Source organism: Amblyraja radiata, chromosome 38, assembly GCF_010909765.2.
Source record: "Amblyraja radiata isolate CabotCenter1 chromosome 38, sAmbRad1.1.pri, whole genome shotgun sequence".
Lineage (NCBI taxonomy): Eukaryota > Metazoa > Chordata > Chondrichthyes > Rajiformes > Rajidae > Amblyraja > Amblyraja radiata.
This window is the reverse complement of record NC_045993.1, coordinates 12,009,944-12,023,995: the sequence shown is the minus strand read 5'-3', so window position 1 is coordinate 12,023,995 and position 14,052 is coordinate 12,009,944. Positions and strand designations below refer to the sequence as shown.

The following is a 14,052-nucleotide window of genomic DNA, read 5'->3' as shown; positions in this document are numbered from 1 at the left end:
GCGGTGCAGGCTCGAAGGGCCGAATGGCCTACTCCTGCACCTAGTTTCTATGTTTCTATACAGTGACAAATGGCTTTGTGTTATCCAGGCCAATGTCGGGGATGAGGGTAGAAACAGCTTCCTTGGGAAACTGGATGAGTATTTTTTTCCTTTTAGTTTGCACTCTCCCTGCAACTGTAAAACTATATTCTGCATGAAGGTCTGAAGAATGGTCTTGACCCAAAACCTTGCCCATTCCTTCTCTCCAGAGATGCTGCATGGCCCGCTGAGTTACTCCAGCATTTTGTGTCTATCCTCATGTTTGCAGGTCAATTGGCTTGGTATAAATGTAAATTGTCCCTAGTGTGTGTCGGATAATGTTGATGCGTCCAAGGGCCTGTTTTCGCACTGTTATCTCTAAACTAAGACTCTGGGACTTGTGCTCGGGATTGCAGCATCTGCATCTCCTGATGACTCCACCTATCACTCCTCCTCCTCTCCCTCCTCCCCCCCACCCGGCAGCGTTTGAACTTGGCCCGTGCCGCGTCACGAGCCGCCGCCGTTGGCCCGCGACGTCACTTCCGGCGGACGAGCTGGCGGCCAGGCAGCCGCGCTCGAGCAAAAAAAACACACAAGCGGCGCAAAAATAACTCGATGCGAACCGCCCGCCTCGCAAACCAAGCAGCTCCCCGCCGGGACACGACTGTGGAAACCAAATAACCGTACCCGGGTTTTAATTGTGTCTCGGATCGGCTAGAGAAGGAGAAAGATGTCGGCGCAGGCCCAAATGCGAGCCATGCTCGACCAGCTGATGGGCACGTCCCGGGACGGTAAGCGCGATGGCGGCCAGGTCTGCCCTCTCTCGGTTTAAGTCTAGTGTGTGTGCGTGTGTGTGTGGGCGGCTGTTTGCGGGTGAGTCGATGTAACATGTCGGCTGCGAGCGCCCGGCCACAACATGGTGGAAGCGGCCGAGGCCGCGCCTCTCGTCCTCGTCCTCTCCCCGCCATCACCGACGGGGGCCGCCGGCCAATGGAAGGGGTGTTGCTAACTGATGGCTGGCGGTCTCAGCCAATGAGGGGGGGGAGGGCGCTCTCTGTTGCCAGCCGGACCGGCCAATAGGCGGAGAGATCGCCACCCGTCGTCATGCAGGGAGGCGGGTCCTGCGACGGGTGGCCGCATTTCTATTTGCTGCCGGCGAGATGGAAGACAGTCAATTGGGTTGGAATGGCTGGGGGTGAGGAAGGAACTACAGAGATGCTGGTTTACACCAAAGACAAGACACGACACCAAGTGCTGGAGTAACTCAGTGGGTCAGGCAGCAGCATCTCTGGAGAACGTTTCGGGTCCAGACCCTTCTTCAGATTGAGAGTCAGGGGAGAGGGGACACAGGAGATTTGGACGGTTAAGGAGTGAAAATGACAGATCAAAGCATACGATGGTCAAGGAGTTGCAGCATGGCTCATTGTTGGCTGAGGGGAGGGTGACAATGACGCACACAATCAGTAAATTTAATCAGGAAGACAATGAAACTAGGAGAACTAAAGTGGGGAGGGACGGGGTTATTTGAAGTTAGAGAAATCAAATTTCATACCGCTGGGTTGTAAGCTGCCCAAGCAAAATATGAGGTGCTGTTACTCCAATTTGTGTTCGGCCACAGGCCCGAAAGGTCAGTATGGGAATGGGATGGCGAGTTAAAGTGTTTAGCAACCAGCATACTGCCTACGCCGACTCAGTGGAGGTTTTCAGTACCAAAGATAGACAAAGTGCTGGAGTAGCTCAGCAGATCAAGCAGCATCTCTGGCGAAACTGAATATGTGACGTTTCAGTTTGAGATTCTTCTTTAATCTGAAGAAGGGTTTTGATCCGAAACGTCACTTATTCCTTTTCCCCAGTGATGCTGTCTGATCCGTTACTCCAGCATTTTTTGCCTATCTTTGGCTTTTTTTCTCCCTATTTGCTCCTGATGGTCCTGGCGATTGGAGTCACTTGGCTGGTTAAAGTATCGTAGCACTGAAGATGGGGAGGAATTCACATTATTCTTATTCACCAATGCTCTTCAGTTTGGGCTGTGCATTAAAAAAGTCTCAAGGTATTGGCAATTGGAGAAAACGGGTCAGAACAGTGGAAATGTGAAATTTTGGGTTGAGTAGTTCTTAATTGAAATGTATAGTTCACTATAGATTGGGTAAATGCACAGAGTCTCTTGCCCAGAGTTGGGGAATTGAGGACATAGGTTTAAGGTGAAGGGGAAAAGATTTAATAGGAATCTGAGGGGTAACTTTTTCTCACAGAGGGTGTATGGAACGAGCTGCCAGAGGAGGTAGTTGATGCAGAGACTTTCCCAACGTTTAAGAAACAGTTAGACAGGTACATGGATAGGACAAGTTTGGAGGGATATGGGCCAAAAACAGTCAGGTGGGACGAGTGTAGTTAGGACATGTTGGCCGGTGTGGGCAAGTTGGGCCGCAGGGGCTGTTTCCAAGCTCTATGGCTCTACACATTATCTGATTTATTTGATATATTCATATTTCACAGTTATCTGTTCATAACTAACCTCTCCTTTTTAAGTCCTGTGATTTTCATACGGACTCTATTGTATCTGATATTGGACATGCTTGCTATTGATCTCTGCTGAGAGTAGTTTGGGGTGATTAAAGAGTTCATACAAGCATAATCCTTATATTGAAAGTACCTTGGAACGGTTTCATGGATGAAATTGATTTTCAAGATTTACATTATGATTAAGATTATTCAGACAGTATATTTTCATCATTTGTATCAATGTAATCATTCCCAGGTGAGTTACTCTGTCAAGTTCAATACTGCAGTCAGATATACAGTGCATTTGCATCCTTTGTGATACTATGCTTTCTGCAGCATTGTATTGCCATAATTGTTTGATCAAGCATAAAGTATGTATCTCAAATCAAAACTTTTTTATTAATCAAATCAGCCTGCTGGTAAGGATTAGGATCAACTTGATATCCCTTTGATTTTTTTTTTCTGTATTTCTTTTATCTTTTTAAATCTTTGTTTAAACAGTGAGTGCTGAAGACATCGGGGGGAAATGGCTTGGAGAAGCGTTACCAACGGTATGAGGGAACTAATTTAACACACACACAGCTGAAGTGGTGAGAGTCCCTCTTTTCAAGTCACCATAAATCCATCAGTTTTCACTAGTGAAAATAAATAACGTTACATGGGAATTATTAGGTTAAGGTGTAATCAACTAAGTGAACAGTACACCACCGGTAAAGTTGTGGTTCTCTACCAGACATATTTAAAAAGGAACATGGAGATACTCTGAAGATGCATTTGTTTTTAGCATTGGATAAAAATAAAACAGTTAAAAATATATTTCAAAGTTTCATTGATGGTCTTACGAGAATAAAAGCAAAAAATGCTTTTAAAAAGTGTCGGGCAGTACCTATGAAATGGATAATAGAATTTTTCAGATTGATGACTTTTGGTCAGATCTGGAAAATGTTCGTAAATCATTTATGATTCTGATTTTCAGGAAGGGAATAGAGGAAAAAGAAAAGTATTTTGGGGTGAAAGAGAAAAGATTTTGACAGTACGGGTATAATGCTTTTTCTTGAACTTGCGTTGAGTTTTATTCGACGGGATTTCAGCAGGAATAATGAAGGTGCCTTAAGACCAAAACTGAATACCATATTTGCAGAATGAACACGTGCTCAAAAGCAGTCAATCAATCATCTGTATTTGATTTTTCTCCTTTGTTGAGATTGATTTGTGGACATCGATCATAATATACAAACTGAAATTAATAATTTTATCTGAGAAATATGTTTGGGGTTCTACACAATGGGGAAAGTAAGAGATACGTAGGCAGTTATTCCATCCTTTTGGAATTGTCTAGGAAAAGTCTATTAGAAAGGGTGAGAGGTTTTGATGAAGATTGTTGATGTAAATAGGGCAATATTGTCACTGGGCAATATTTGTTAATGCACGTTGCTGTTTAAATGGTCAGAATTGAAGAGGGGGGGGGGGTTGATATCCCACCTGGTAATGTTGCTATTTCCACACTTCAACATCTGACAATCACTCCACCTCACCTGGATCTGCCTTTCGCTGCCAGATTGTGCACCACCTGTCTCCCTCGTCTCTTTTACTACGTATCTCCTCTCTACTCTTTCAGTCCAGAAGAGGGATCTCAGTCCAAAATTCTGACTGTCCATTGCCTTCCGTGGATGCTGCCTTACCCAATTACTTCCTCTTGCAGCTTACGTTTTGCTTGCTGCAGTATTTACCCATGGGAGGAGGTATGCTGCTTAGTGGTACCAAATTTCAGTTTTCAATTTTAGTTAGAATTTCAAGATTTCTTTGAAGAGGGGAGAGAGCTCAATGAATTCAAAGTCATGGCTAGATTTGGTTCCAAAATGTATGTGGAATTGCTAAAGTCTATATAGATAGTTCACTGCCCTCATCAGTCCTCTTGGTGACCTCTTGAAAAATCTCTAGGATTTGTGAGACATAATTTCCTATGCACAGAGCCATGCTGACGATCCTGTTCTTAAGATTCCCCTCCAACAACTTTGCCACCGCTGACCAGGCTGACTTATCCTGGTTTGCCTTGCTGCCTTCAAATAACAGTACAATATTAGCCATCCTTCAATCTTCCAGAACTTCACCTGGAGCTAAAGATGATGTGAATTTATTTGCAAGGATCTCCCCAACTTCCTCCTTTGCTTCCTAAAAGGTTTAAGGATGTACTTGGTCAGGCCCTGAGAATTATTCACCCTAACGCTATAATGCGAGGTTTCTTTGAAACATAACTATTTTGTTGTAGCAGAACTGCCTGTTTACCAAATCTGTGGTGCCTCTTAACCAACATTGTGTTCAGATAATGTTCTAGCTTCATGATGTGTTCGGAAACATTTCAGCTTCCATTCATTTTCACTATACAGGCAAACCCTGCGTAACAGCCATATGAGTAGCAGAAATTTGGCCATTACAGAATTCACAAATTACTCCCCAAAAACATTAGAACAAATGTTATTCTGTATCTTATGAAATTTGTGTAATAAAAAAGTAAAGAAATAAAAACTTTTTTCAACATAATGCAACTTCACGTTCCGGCAAATCGTGATACAGATTGTTTTCTAGGATCAGAACTCCTCTGCATAGTGGCGGGGGGCGCGGGGAGAATTACCTGTATTAACATAATTCTTGATTCGTTGTCTCATTCCTTCATGGAATCATTAATCATGGAACTGTTGAATGCTTTGTTTCCTGGTCTTGTGCGTTCTCAAACTTAAGATTCATGTTACTAAATCACCTTTACTTTCACCTTGCTTACCAAATGCATAGATCTGTGATACATCCCCTTTTGGCAGTATACTCTTAAATTAATTTCAAGCATTCTCTTAGTCTATAGCTTTAGTCTTATCCTTTGTTAAGCTTTACCTGGACTCTTCCATGAAATTCCTTACTTATTGTCTGTTGTGGGACTTTGCGTGTAAATTGTCCACCATATATAACTAAACATGATGCTAACTGCACTTCTGACATTAATGATTGTATCACACTTTGCAATGCTCAATTTGGCTCATACTTTTGGGTGTCAATTATTTTGAAACTATTAGGCAAAAAATGTAAATCTTTATTCCTTTGGCACGCGGTGAAATTTGACGCCTGCAGCAATTGTTTTATTTTAAACATAGATATATGACCACAACTATAAATTAAATGACTACCTGCCAAATCTATATCAGTTAATCTTGCATTTATTCTTTTATGGGGGAAAAAGCTTTCCATCTCTACGGCGAATTGAACAAAGTGTTTGGCATCTTTTCTCCAATTGAAAGGAAAGGCCTCCCTAAGTGAGAACATGCTTTTGCCAAGTTATTTTATTGGATTATTTTTATACATTGTTGTCACAGTGGGTGAAATGAGACTTTTAAGAACAGGATCAGGAGTAGGACATGAGGCACTTCCAGTCTGCTCTGCCATTCCTCACATGTGTGATAATCTACCACAGCTCCATTTTGTTGCTGTATCCCATATAACCCTTTATTTCCATGATATTCAGAAATCTAACAAATCTCTTTTCTGAATGATATCACCCTCACAGCCATCTAAGACAGACAGTTCCCAAGATTTGCCACCCTGTGCATGAAGGAATCGCCCCTCATCTTGGTCAAAATGGTTTGCCCATTCTAGGACTGTGACCTTTGGTCCTCCACCCTTTCTAAGGTGAGAAGAGCTGGAGGAACCCAGAGGGTCAGGCACTATCTGTGGAGGGAAAGGACAGTCCACATTAGGGTCTGTATGTAAGAAGAGTCTAGTCCTACTCTCCCACTTCTGCAAACATCTTCTCCACATTCGCTCTGTCTAGGTATTTCATTATTCAGTAGGTTTCAATGAGATATCTCTTCATCCTAAAATCCAGCAAGTTCATGCCCAAAGTCTTCAAAAACTCGTCATGTGTTAATCCAATCATGCCTGGGAGCATTCTCGTAACGTTCCCTGGACCCTCTCCAATGCCAGCACATCCTTCCTCAGACATAGGATCCAAAATTGCTCCCAATATTCCAAATGTGGTCTGACCAGCATCTTATAAAAGCCTCAGTACATGCTTACTTTTATATTTTAGTCCTCTCAAAATGAATGCTAATAATGCATTTGTCTTCCATTCAGCCGACTCAATCTGCAAATTAACCATATGGGAATCCTGCGCCACTACTCCCAAGTCCCTTTACACCATCTCTTTTGTTTAGCAGCCTCATGTACGCCACCTTATCAAAAGCCTCCTGAAAGTCCAAGTAAACAACATCCTTTGACACTCCTTTGTCTGTCCTACTTGTAGCTTCCTGAAAGAATTCCAACAGATTTGTCAGGCAAGATCTCCCCTTAACATAACCATGCTGACTTTGATCCATTTTATCATATGCTTTCGAGTACCCTGAAACCTCATTGTTAGACTGTCAGATTAACTCGCCTATATATATGTTTTTATTGCCTCACCCCCTTCTTAAACAGTGGAGTTACATTTGTAATGTTCCTGTCTCTACTCTAGTGATTCTTGAAAGATCACTACTAATGCCTCTACAATCTCTACAGCTACCTCTTTCAGAACTGTGGGGTGTAGTCCATCTGGTCTAGGTGACCTATCCACAAGACTCTTGAATTTCTGGCATGTTGTTAGTGTCTTCCACTATGAAGACTGACACAAAAACATATTCAGTTTGTCTGCATTTCTTTGTTCCCCGTTACTACTTCTCCAGCGTCATTTTACAGCGATTCAGTGTCCTCTCTTTCCCTCTTTATTTATCTGTAAAAAGTTTGGTATCTTTTTTTATATTATTGGCTAGGTTACCTTCATATTTAATCTTTTCTCCACATTGTTTTTTTAGTTGCTTCCGGAGGTTTTTAAAGGCTTCCCAATCCTCTAGCTTCCCACTAATCTTTGCCATATTATATGCCTTCTCTTTTGCCTTTATGCTGTCCTTGACTTTCTTTTTCTGCCATGGTTGCCTCTTTGTCCCCTTAGTACGTTTCTTCTTCTTTGGGATGAAAGATCCCGCATCTTCTGAATTAGGAAGGGGTAGGTCCACTTGAGAACAAAGGAGGGAATTTATGACTAAAGCTAGCGTAAGTGTAGACAAACTCCTAAATTAGTACTTTGCATCAGTATTTGCCAAAGAGAAGGGCATAGATGATGCTGAGGTCAGAGAGATGTAAATTGATATTCAAGAGCATGTTGATATTAAGATGGAGGGGGAATTGGATGTCTTGGAAATACATGAAGGTGGCTAAGTTCCCAGGGCCTGAGGGGATCTGTCCCAGGATATTGAGGAGGGCAAGGGAGGAAATTGTTGGGGTCCTGACACAAATATTTGTACCCTTTTTAGTCACGTTCTCAGAAGATGATAGAATAGCCAATACTCCTTTATTTAAAAAAACATAACAGGGATATTGCAGGAAATTAATAGGCCAGTGACCCTTGTATCAGTGGTAGGGAAATTATGGGAGGAGAGTTTTAGGGACAGAATTTACATGTATTTGGAAAAGCATGGTTTTATTATAATAGCATGATTTTATGCGGGCAGGTAGTGCCTTACAAATCTGATTGAGTTTTTTTTTAGTTGATGTAGAGGTGTAGGGAAGGGCAGTGGATCTTGAATATATGGACTTTGGTAAAACCTTCTTGGTAGGCTGGTCCAGAAGGTTAAGTCACAATTGATATATGGTGAATTGGTAAGTGGGATACAAAATTAGCGTAATTATTTAAGACAAAGGGATTTGGTAGAAAGGACAGTCTTTTCTGTTGCAGTCTGTGGTATTCCATAAAGATCTGTGCCGGTACCTCTAGTTTATAATGGTGTCTGATAAGTTTGCAGAAAACACAAAAATTAGTATTGTCGTGGGTGAAGAGTAAGTTTATCAAAGGATACACTTACTGTGTGCAGTTCTGGTCACATATATGGGAAGTCCAAACCAATTATTGCCTTCAATTAAAGCAAAGTTAAAGATTGAGGTACAGGTCTAAAGCAAAGACCCATCATTTATTTATTTGCCTCTGTACTCCACAATTTGAGATTTGTAATAGGAAAAATCACATGTGGTTAAGGTGCACATTGTCAGATTTTAATAAAGGTCATTTTTATACATTTTGGTTTCACCAGGAAGAAATTACAGCAGTGTTTATACATAGTGCCCCCATTTCAGGGCACCATAATATTTGGGAAACAGCAATGTCATGTAAATGAAAGTAGTCATGTTTTGGTATTTTGTTGCAAATCCTTTGCATGCAACGAGTGCTTGAAGTCTATGATTCATGGACATCACCAGTTGCTGGGTGCCTTCTCTGGTGATGATCTGCCAGGCCTGTATTGCAGCCATCTTTAGCTTATGTTTGTTTTGGGGGTAGTCCCCTTCAGTTTTCTCTTCAGCATATAAAAGGCATGCTCAATTGGGTTCAGATCAGGTGATTGACTCGGCCACTCAAGAATTTACCTTTTTTAGCTTTGAAAAACTCCTTTGTTGCTTTAGCAGTATGTTTGGGATCATTGTCTTGCTGTAGAATGAACTGCCGGCCAATGGGTTTTGAGGCATTTGTTTGAACTTGAGCAGATAGGATGTGTCTATGCACTTCAGGATTCATTATGCTACTACCATCAGCAGTTGTATCATCAATGAAGATAAGTGAACCAGTACCTTCTGCAGCCATACATGCCCAGGCCATAACACCCCCACCTCTGTGTTTCATAGATGAGGTGGTGTGCTTTGAATCTTGGGCAGTTGCTTCTCTCCTCCATACTTTGCTATAAGTTAATCTTCATCTCATCCGTCCACAAGACCTTTTTCCAGTACTGTGATTGCTCTAAGTACTACTTGGCAAACGCTAACCAGTGGCTTGCATCTTGCAGTGTAGCCTCTGTATTTCTGTTCATGAAGTCTTCTGCAGACAGTGGCCATTGACAAATCCACACCTGACTCCTGAAGTGTGTTTCTGATCTGTCAGACAGGTGTTTGGGTATTTTTCTTTATAATAGAGAGAATTCTTCTGTCATCAGCTGTGGAGGTCTTCCTTGGCCTGCCAATCCCATTGCGATTATTAAGCTCACCAGTGCTCTTTCTTCTTAATGATGTTCCAAACAGTTGATTTTGGTAAGCCTAATGTTTGGCTGATGTCTCATGATGGCGGATAGACAGTTTTATTCTTGTTTCTCAGTCTCATAATGGCTTATTTGACTTTCATTGGCACAACGTTGGTCCTCATATTGATAAACAGCAATAAAAGTTTCCAAATGTGATGGAAAGACTAGGTGCTGAGAGCTCTCTTATACCTGCATTAAGGAGGCAATTAAACACACCTGATCAATTACAAATGCCTGTGAAGCCATGTGTCCCAAATATTATGGTGCTCTGAAGTGGGGGGGGGGGGGGCTATGTAGAAACACAGCTGTAATTTCTACATGATGAAACCAAAATGTATAAAAATGGCCTTTAATAAAATCTGACAATGTGCATTTTAACCACATGTGATTTTTTTTCTATTACTTATCTAAAATTGTGGAGTACCGAGGCAAATAAATAAATGACGGTCTTTGTCCCAAACATTATGGAGGGCAGTGTATGTGTGGATTGCACACACTGATTGCATTCCCATTTTAAATGTATACACTATTTAAATATTTCTATTATGAATTCTTAAATTAGCATTCATAATGTAAGCAGGCTGCACAAACTTGATGCTATACACTTTTGCCCTCATGATATTGTTATGGGTTGCAGTTGCAACATGGCATTTTTACGTTGACAATTTCCATTATGAATGCAGAAAAGAGAATAAAGATGGCAGATATTCTGTGTTCATGTTAGATCAACATTTAAAGATTTTGTGACACTCAATAACCAATTGAAACCTAGTGTCAAAGTAGCGCATACACCAGTTGCTTGTGACTGATTTAAAAGGTAAATGTAGTATGGGATAGTGCGGGTGTACGGGGTGGTCACTGGTTGGCGCTGACTCCGTGTGCCAAAGGGCCTGTTTCCACGCTGTATCTCTAAAGTTTAAAGTAAAATCTAAAGGAATTCTACACTTGCTTTGTGTTAGTGAAGCAGTGGTCAGGATCTTCCTTCTACACTGCTGTGTTCCTCATTTCAATAAGATTACAATTTTGTTTTCGGCACCCTTTATTAGATTTGACTATTCAATGGATGTAGTGTCCTGTAACCCCATTGTTTTGGAACCCACAAAATTGGTAAAATCTCATTATCGGAGGGAACTAATTCTGGATGATAAAATAACATATATTAAATGAGGCTCAAACTTCAAAGGAACTGGTGTTGAACATGTTTTAGGAAGTCATTTTAATCTTACTTTAATTATGTATACCAATTTTCTGCATTTTACCAGCTAATATTTAATTCTACGCAAACATGAAGTAACCACATTTTCACTTATGAAAGTGCTTTGAAGAACAATATTGTGGCTAATAGTAATATGGTTAATAACCATGTGGCCTTATAACATTTAAAATAAATCTATGCAGCTTTTATTAAATTGAAATGTTTTATAATTTTTAAGGAACTGACTAAGCCCCAGATGGGTATAGAACATTATTGACTAATGATCAGGAGTTGTATTCACCAGGAACGTGTTGTGCAGAATTTCTGTTCCAAGCTCTAGGGTGTTGTTAATAAATTTAGAATATTGGTGCGTGATCCAAATGAACATCTTGAAAACTTGCTATGGAGTGATGCTTTGAGGCATGTTGTGTTGTAAATCATCTTTTATTGTGCACTTGCTTTATTACATCTGATCTGTAGTTACAAATAGTGAAACTTTTTGATTGAATCATTAAGTTTACATTAATTGCTGTTTTCAAACTTCTCTGAGCCTTTTTGAAACAAGAATGACCAACAATTCCCTCCACCTTTTTCTGGAATAATTTTTCAGTAACAGTTATATGCAGATACTTAAATATTTAAAAGCATCAGTCCAGATGTTTTTTTAATAAAGTCACACCATGTTACCAATAAATCAGGCGGCATGCAATAATTTTTTTAGAAAAGTAATAATTGTTTTCAATCAGAAAGCATCAGTTTAATGATGTTATTTTAGTATCTTGTAGTTTTCATGTAGTTGCTGTTGTTTTTTGTCTCACTAAGTGTGCCCTTACCAGGATGTTAATATTAAAATGGGATATAGAAACATAGGTAGAATATAATGAATTTTCAACTGACAGTTCCTTAGAGTTTTAGTATTATTGATTGTCCAGAGTAGCAAGCCTTATACTGATTTGCAGCTATAATTCTTGCCAAAACAATCATTTCATAAATGCTGCAGAGGAGTGAGTGAAACATGTTTGTAAGATTAATTAGCCTAATTTTGTACTGTTGTGGTTAACATTGACAAATTTCAGTTCAGTTTACTGTCAACATATACCAAGGTACAGTGAAAAACTTTTGCTGTGTCCTCACCAGTCAGCGGAAAGACAATACTTGATTACAATCGAGCCATTTACAGTGTATAGATGCATAATAAGGGAATAACTTTTAGTGCAAGGTAAAGCCAGTAAAGTCCGATCAAAGATAATCCGAGGGTCAATGAGGTAGATCGTATTTCAGGATCGCTCTCCAATTGTGGTAGGATGATTCAGTTGTCCAAAATCTCTGTGTTCAGCTCCATTTTCCAACCATCATTCCCAGAGTTTTTCCCAATTATAGATGGGCATTTGCATGCAGGGAGGAACAATCAAATGCTTACCTATTTTCTATGGCTGCTGAGCAAAAAAGATATGTTGACATGAGTAATGGAGTCTGTCTTCAATCATGCAGGAGAAGATGATGCAGGAGAGGAAACTACTAGGAATGAACATTGTTTTATGTTTTTATGTTACACGATTGCTAGTTTAATGGTCTACTTTTTCTATGATATTCCTAATATGGGGCATTAGGGGTCTCACCTTGTTTCCAGATTGTCAGTTCAGATATGTTTATTAGTTCACTGTTATTTTTGCACTCTGGTAAGGCTATTTTGTTACACAGTTAGCTGTGGCATATTGTACATTCAAAGCTCGAATTGTAGGATATTATTCAAACTTTCGTTGTACTGGACTGTTTATAGGCGATGTAATTTTATTCAGCAGTATAAACAAGCAATGTTGAATCTTGGTAGAGCAGTAGTTCTGATGAAATTTAGTAAAATGTATTTATTCCTATGGTTTAGGTTTATTAATGTCATGTGTACTGAGGTACAGTGAAAAGCTTTGTTTTGCATGCTATCCAATCACGTCAAATAAACTATACGTAAATGCAATCAGATCAAACTCAAGTAAAATAGAAAGAGCAAAGGGCAAGATACAGAGTGCATAATATAGTTCTCAGTATTGTGGCACAACAGTTCCATAGACAAAGTGCAATATGGGGTAGAGACAATGCCCTTTTCTTACGGAAGGACTGTTCAGACACCTGATAACAGAGGGGGAGATTGTGCTAAACTTTTGATTTGAAGTGAACATTTTACCCTGGTTAATGCAACCGTTCATTATGCATCTAATTATTACAGTGTTAACTGCATACACATATCTTAATTTCTCATTAAATTGGAGCCACTTTTCAGGACAATCCCAACCAATTGGTAAAATGAATACGAGACAATAATGAAGTAGTATCTATTCAGTTCTGCGCTGAATGACTGGTATTTGTCACCATGAATGCTGGCTGGTAGGTTCTGGGACTGCTGCGTGAATGCAGAGGTGCCATACTTACCAGCGAACCTCTGCCGTTGGACTCCCCAATGAGCAGGAGCGTGATGAGGTTCTCCAATATTTACATTGGAGAATCTGTTCTTGCAACCCTGAGCAGAATCTATGAACCCATTCATTGGAATGGTAATTCTAGGGCTGCAGTGAAGAAAGGAAAGACCCAAGGTAATTTATAATCTTTAATAATATGTTTGATGCTTTTATTTATACTTTTACTTGATTTAAAAAAAAAAAAAATTTCATTCTCCGTAGTTTGCCATTGTTGAAACCAAACTTCAGCTTTGACAAATGGCTAAGCTGGAGTGGGGCTCTGCAAGCTATCAGAAAAAAAATCCAGAGGAGTCACGTGGGACTTTTCTCTCCTTCCCACATCACCCCATTTCAAAATGTGGAATGTTGTTGATTGGCCTGGGGGTCATCTTGGTCCGCAAGGTCTCCCAGATCCAGCAAAGGCAAGATGAGGGAAAGGGGTATTAATGAGCGTGATCAGAAGTCTACACCTTGGCTAAAGTGCTGGATTATTATTATTATGATTGAAGGCGTTTATGCAATGCAGAGTTGGTTGAAACCGAAACAATGGTTTATTCATTATAAAAAAATACTGAATACGACCTGAATATTTCAAGTGACCATTCTTTACGATTTGATTTAAAAGATTGGATTAAAGCTGCCAATCAATAATCTGTTTCTCATGGCATTTGATATATTTCAATTTATTTTTTGGAAAAAGTCAGCTTTTCAAACATTCCATGCATTCAGCGAGCTTTTTTGAGTGAAGATGGATCGTTATTTATTTAGAAATACTTAATGGTTCAAATAACAGGGTATGGAATTG

General features: G+C 40.0%; 1 protein-coding gene across 7 annotated transcripts in view; it reads left to right on the top strand.

The window, feature by feature from the left end:
* Window positions 1–534: 534 nt before the first annotated feature.
* The window catches only part of LOC116966866 (putative RNA-binding protein Luc7-like 2), a 64,750-nt gene continuing 51,232 nt past the window's right edge, over window positions 535–14,052 (top strand). For 4 of the 7 annotated variants that reach the window (XM_033013209.1, XM_033013210.1, XM_033013207.1 and 1 more), the window contains exon 1: window positions 536–809. Coding sequence is in view for 2 of the 7 variants with exons in the window: in XM_033013205.1 (XP_032869096.1) it covers window positions 749–809 (61 nt within the window). In the remaining 5 variants the exon portion in view is untranslated. Of the gene's footprint in view, window positions 810–3,021; window positions 3,111–14,052 lie in introns of all 7 variants that reach the window. The other 3 variants (XM_033013205.1, XM_033013204.1, XM_033013211.1) reach the window with 2 other exon arrangements.